Genomic DNA, 6,733 nt, shown 5'->3' with positions numbered 1-6,733 from the left:
AATTCGAGCATGAGGCTGAGCAAAGACAAAAGTAAGAAGGTTTTGAAGGAGGGGGAAAAGGCACTGGTTGTGTGTCCATGCTAGAGGGCAGCAGCTCAGGAAGGAAACCCAAAGTGTGTCCACGCTGTAGAGCTGGACGTTCACTGAAGGCCGGGTGGGAGCAGACAGCACCCTTCTGCTGGGCACAGGGAGACTGTCATGGGGACGATGCTTTAGTCCTCTTTCCCAAAGGCCGTAAAAATATTTGGACTACCTCTTCTCTTAATTAAAAAACAGATGGCACAACTTAATCTAAAAAGAACGGTCAAAAAGGAGCGTGGGGGGAGCAGAAGGACAGCGCGAGCCTGTAAGAGGAGAGGGGTTATGCAAAGTAACATCCAGAACCATTTGAACTTTGCCTCTGTCACAATTTGAGTCAAACCCAAGCTTCAGATCAAGTTCATGTTTAATTAAGTGCATAAAAGATATCTGTGTGGGCTGCTAAGCACTTCTACAAATCCAGCCTGGAAAACACAGACAAACAAACTGAAGTGACCCTGTAGGAATAATAAAACATTCCCCATTCGGCCAGAATCCGCTAAGCCTGATGCTGCCGCAGACATTCACCATCTCCCTCGGAAACAACCAGGCTACGGCCACCAGTCCTGCAGCTCAAGGTGATCTTCGACGTTCCCGGGGCGCCCTATAGTTAGTGTGTTAATCTGTGGGTAATTATACCCTAAACTTTATGAATGCTCCTGGGAAATACCAGAGCAAAGCAGGCTTCAGCCTCCCCTGCTCAGGGCACTCCGGCTGGAAGGTATGTCCTTGTCAACGCAAGCGGGTGCTGCGTGAACGCGAGGACGTGAGCTCCGTCCCAAAGGCTCTCTCTCCTCTGCCACCGCCCCATTCCTCTAAGCAACGTGCCCTGCGAAGCCAGAGCCAGCTGGAGGGAGGTGAGCGTCGGATGTCCCGGCTGATGTCCCGGCTGTCCCTTGCTGGGCACTGGTAGAAGAGAGTTTCACGTTTCTAAAATTAATCACTCATTCTCTAGCTGTGAAGAGAGCTGTGTGCAGAGGGAGCAAATATTGCAGCGAGCGTTCGCACTATGTTAAATAAACCAGCTTCCCAGCCCCTTCCGGATCCGTCTTTTTTATCTGTGCTCTAGTTTTCCTTTCGACTATCCTTCCTGTGTCCTTTGGGCCAGCATTTGCCACCCTGCTCAGATGACACTCTATTAGTGTATAGTTGGTAGAGGGATGGGTTTTCCCATTAGCCCGTTAATCCTATTAAGACCAAGTCCTCCGTATGTAAGATTTTTTTTTTTTTTTAAGATTATGCTACAGCTTTTGTCTGTGTTCAGACTTTTTGAACCCCTTTCCTGACTTCCTGGGGTAAAAACCAGGACTGTTCTCTCTATTTCTTGCCATTTCCATGCATTCCCTCCCATTTCCCAGGTGTTCTCCATTTCTGTGGCTCTAGAGTCCCTAATCATTCTGCTCCTGCACCTAAAGCTAATTAGAAAATAAGTTTTCAGTTGCACATGATGTTTGTTCCAGTGCCCTGGGTGGCCACACAAATGCTTTGGCCAATGCTAGGAGATGTTGAGAACAGGAGGCTGGAAATAAATAGGGGGATAAAACTATCCTTTTTAATGGTTCACCTCTTTTCTGTTGGATTAAGGAAACTATGGCACCAAAACCTAATGTACATATTAAAATAAGGAGTCCATAATCCCACCAGAGCCTTTCTTCCATAAGCTATTTTAGAAATTAACTTTTCTGTGGACCTGTGTTAGACCATTACTTCATTTCACCCCAAGCAAGAGCCACCTCGCAGTATTCAGCTATTTCAGGACTGGAACTAGGTTTGAACTGACGTGCTGCAGGGAGATTGTTCCTGGCCGTTCTGTGTTCCTACAGAAATGTTATTCAACAAAATTAACTGCTCTGTTAATCTTAAGGAAATAAAACAGCATTCAAGGTGGATTGCAGTAGTATTACCTCAATGTTTTATTCTTCTTAACACTTCTAGTTGACCCAGGGATGTATTTGACTCTGTGGGATACTTCATTCATTGGTATGGTTGGTTTTTTTCCTGAACCAGATTATAAGGATTCCAAGGAAAAGAATAAAATGGAAATCCTGTATATCCTGGTGCCAAGTGTTACTATTCCCCTGGCCATAGCCTTGCTCTTCTTCTTCATCTGCATCTGTCGCAACAATCAGAAGTCATCCTCCCCTCCTGTTCAACGACAGCCTAAACACGTAAGAGGACAAAATGTGGAGATGTCAATGCTCAACGCCTATAAACCAAAGGTAATGCCTCATTTCTGCTTCCGCATTTGCTGTCTGTAAAGGCAGGGAGTGAAATGCTTTGATCAACTCAGCGCTGAAATATTAAGCTGATTTGAACTTGCAGTTTCTGCTGGTGCCTTTAGCTTTGATTTTTGTCAGGACTTTTCTTATCAGCAGCGTAGTGAGTGTGTTGGACCTGTGGAGGTAATTCCTATGTGTCCATGTGTATGGATAAACAGGAGCTGGAGGTTTTTTGTAATAAAGCAAGCAGCCCATTACTGAAGCATCTCTAAATTACCTCATATACGTTAGAAAGTAGTGCAGTTAAAGATGTGATTCAGCATTTTCTTGAGGGAGTTTTTTTATGGGTCTGCTGTAGTCGTATGTCGTCTTTCACTCAGCTGAAATCACTTTGGAAAGTTTTGTTCCGTGTTTTTTCAGGCTTACCCATTCTCTCCGTTAAAAAGAGAAATTACCAAAACAGAGCCTCAAAAACCTGCCTGCGGTTCTGGCCAGCACAGCTGATGTATAGCGGCTCTTGTTGCTGGTGTTGTTTTGCTTCACCGTGGCCCCAGGTTCACAAAGCATTTTTTAAAACCATTTGAGATTTAAGCGTGGTTACTCCTTGTTTACTGCCAGGGCAGCCCGTTTACAAACCTGTGGGGATCACCCACTTCAGGGCTGTGACTGCCTTCTGCCACCTACGGGCAGAATAACGCCCTGGAAAGAGTATTTGCCTGGTTTTTCACACCACGCCAGTTCTCTTCAGCAACTTGGTGGAGATTGTTCTTTTGAAGCATTTCAGCCTGAAAATCACTATCTACAAGTCATTAGAATAGAAACTGTGTTGGCTGTGGTGTCTGAAACAGTCAGGCATGCCTTTAGGTGAGCTGTTATTTTTGTTAGAAAATGACATAGCAAAATGAATCCAAATCTGATTGTGTTGAGTTGCAGTGATATGAACTCTAACCTTCACGTATTGCTGCTGCAGATGGGCTTTCCGCAGAGCTAATCACTTGGCATCAGGAAAGGTTACACTTGTACTTCAGGAGCTGTCTGAATAAATTCTGGAGCGGTTTTCTTCTTAAGTTCAATTAAGCAGCTATGGGATACCGCTATCGCTTGTGTTTAGATGTCAAGTTCATACAGTTAGGTTATAAAGAGTTAATTGTGGCAGCCTAGAGAAAATTACTTAAGTATGTATCCAGCGGGATACAGGGAGTGCAGTACAAGGGGCAGGGATGGATGGAGCTGTGCCACCCAGGCACCAGTCGCTGTTTCGGAGGTGCTGCCCGCGTCTGTGGAGCCGCAGCCTCAGTGCGGCAGGGACAGCCACAGAAAGTTGCTGCAGAGGAAAATTCCAGCTCCCCACCAGCTCACCGAAAGAGTAGGAGACTCCTTTTAAGTCAGCGATAAAAGTAAACCCACTGCCTGGCTCTGCTGGAAAATGCAGCGCTGCTTTTGCCCAGTAGTAATACAGACTGCATACAGAGATGTTTTTACACGGCGTAATGCTAACAAGAGAATTCCTGTTTAAAATAGCGTTGCAGGCAGTGGGTGCTGGTGTCGTGATGCCAGCAGGACTGTTGTGCGGCGTATCTGTTCGGGGTGGTCGCTCAGAGTTTGGTCTGTTGTTATATTTTAACTCTTCAGTCCTACGCGTGCTGGACCAGTGAATTTATCTTGATTTTCCTTTAAAGTTCTTAATTGCAGCTTTCATGTACAGCTTAGAGTAGCTGCATATCTAAACGTTGGTAATAGTGCGAAAACCGTTTAATTGGGTAAGTGTCAAAACTACATCTTGCATCCAGCCTCCATGGAAAAAATTGTTAAATTTGGATTTGCTTCTTGCTGCCTGTTCTACTAGGTATTTGGGGTACAATCCTGGCTAAACTTAAGGTAACAGGAATGTCAGCATGTTTTTAAGGAGGTCAGAGTTTCCACCTGGACGGCTGACGCACTGATACCTTATGCACACCACATCGGAAGTGTTTGCAAATATAGACCTCACTGTTTTCTTTTTATGTTCAAAGTCATACACTGCAAAAAGCTTTCCATCATATTTATGCTAATTCTGTATTTTCCCGCTTGGAAACCCAGCTCGGCCTGTCACAAATGTTTTGATTGCCTTTCAAACAAAATTTTAAAAGAAAGGAAGTAGAATCCTGTTTTTAAATACTGTATCCAGTATTAATGTCAACTTCGGGTAAAAACACGCTCAGGCTTCCAGCTCCAACTGAGGTAGATGCCTGTTTGCTCGTACAAATTAAAACGTTAGCGTTTCGGCATTTCGTCCAAAAGCCTATTTCAGTTTTAAGGGATTTTAATTGCCTTCAAAAAATATAATAAACTAAGCTCCTCTTGTCATTCACCTAATGGAAGGAGCTGATAAAGAGATAGAGACGGTGGGCTTCGCTCTTACTGCTCTCCCTTTGTACTCGGTTTACTTTGGCGTGCTGCCGCATATGTATTTTACACTTCTTTACATTTTGTACACCGATGTATGACAAATACTTGTCAAACAAAAACTAAGCAGATTTATAACCGCTTAACTTGAAATGAGCCCTTCCTGCCAAAACTTTATGACTTCATTTTCTTTCATAGTTTTCCACTGTGTTGGTTCAAACAGACAAACCCAGCCTCAGGTCAGACAGAGGTCATTTCACTTTCATTACTAAAATATAATTTACAATATGCCAGACCTAAACAAGTTTTAGCCTAAAGGATTTGTATAATATAAACCATCTGTTCCTCAACAATATAGCTAATTTCCTGCCATCACCATACAGTCTACTGGCTGCGTGCTTAAATGGCATTATTATTATTATTATTATTATTATTATTATTATTATTATTATTATTTTTATTAAAGTCATAAGTGGTCAATATGATTAGAATCCATTCATTCTAAAATGTCATTTTTTAAACGACTTCTTTAAAATGTCAGTTCTTTTCCTGTATTGCCACTGTAAAGCTGCCGGTTTATTATTTCAGGAATGCAAATGCTAGTGTTTACACTAATTTACCAAACATGGATCTCAAACTCATTAGCCTTAAGTTGTTACCTATGGCTATACTGGGGACCTTAAACGAGTGGGTTTGGGTGTAGGTGTTATAAGCACATATGGAAATTAATGTCTGAAATTAATACAACTTCTTTATGGCCTACAAGTGAATGTACACACCCAGAATAACGAGAGTTTTTAAAAAGTTCATCTTTCTTTGACCACTCTCTCATTTTTTTGGCCAACTCTGTCCTGAACGTTCAGTCAAATGTGAGCAGGAATAGTCTCTACTGTACATTGAAGGGTTAATAGCAAAGTCGAGGAAGAATTGGCTACAAGGACATAGTTTTAAAAAAACAGATTTCTGGCCCAGAAAACACTTCAGCACGTACTTTCTTAAAGTACGTGAATTGCCTCAATTCCTGAAATTGGTCAGGTTCAATTTTAAGTATATAAATGCCCAAGCCCAAGTGTATAAATGCCTTTGCTGAAATGTTGATGGTTCCTGCATATATTTAGATCTAATACTTCCTACTTGTATCTGATCTTCTATAGAGGGTAAAAAGTCATTCTAAGTTTAATTTTGGAGGAGGGTGCACAGAGAATAGGTGGCACTCAGCCCTGAGCTTTGCCGATGTGGGGATGCTGGTGGCCCTCAGGCTGTCCCTGGCCTGGTGCTGATGCTGTCACAGCAGTGCCTGCATCTCGCAGGGCTGAGCAGGATTGTTGCCAAAAGGGTACACATCCCATGGAGCTCCTGTGTCCGTCTGCTTGGCTTTCAGACATCCTGTGCGAAACGATGTTTTTCTTAAAAATACGTTTTCAGGCCTGTTTTTCTGACGTGTTTTTGCTGTTGTTTCTTTAACAGAGTAAGGCTAAGGAGTTGCCTCTGTCTGCTGTTCGTTTCATGGAAGAACTGGGTGAATGTGCCTTCGGCAAGATCTACAAGGGTCATCTCTACCTTCCAGGCATGGACCACGCTCAGCTCGTTGCTATCAAGACACTGAAAGACTTCAACAACCCCCAGCAGTGGGCAGAGTTCCAGCAAGAAGCGTCTCTCATGGCTGAGCTCCATCACCCTAACATCGTTTGCCTCTTAGGTGTTGTGACCCAGGAACAACCTGTCTGCATGCTTTTCGAGTATATGAACCAAGGAGACCTCCACGAGTTTCTCATCATGCGATCGCCACATTCAGATGTTGGATGCAGCAGCGATGAGGATGGGACTGTAAAATCCAGCCTGGACCATGGGGATTTCCTGCATATTGCAGTCCAGATTGCAGCAGGGATGGAGTACTTATCAAGTCATTTTTTTGTCCATAAAGATCTCGCTGCTCGTAACATTTTAATTGGAGAACAACTTCACGTGAAAATTTCAGACCTTGGACTCTCGAGAGAAATCTACTCGGCAGATTATTACAGAGTTCAAAACAAGTCTCTCTTGCCAATTCG

General features: G+C 43.3%; 1 protein-coding gene across 1 annotated transcript in view; it reads left to right on the top strand.

Annotated features, from left to right (window-relative positions):
* The window catches only part of ROR1 (receptor tyrosine kinase-like orphan receptor 1), a 73,406-nt gene that overhangs the window by 64,746 nt on the left and 1,927 nt on the right, over positions 1-6,733 (top strand). The window contains 2 exon segments of the mRNA XM_009884007.1: positions 2,086-2,297; positions 6,150-6,733. Coding sequence (XP_009882309.1) covers positions 2,086-2,297; positions 6,150-6,733 — 796 coding nt within the window.

Source organism: Charadrius vociferus, unplaced genomic scaffold, assembly GCF_000708025.1.
Source record: "Charadrius vociferus isolate BGI_N301 unplaced genomic scaffold, ASM70802v2 scaffold423, whole genome shotgun sequence".
Classification (NCBI taxonomy): Eukaryota; Metazoa; Chordata; class Aves; order Charadriiformes; family Charadriidae; genus Charadrius; species Charadrius vociferus.
Note: the sequence above shows the minus strand (reverse complement) of the source record. Positions and strands in the feature narration are given on the sequence as shown.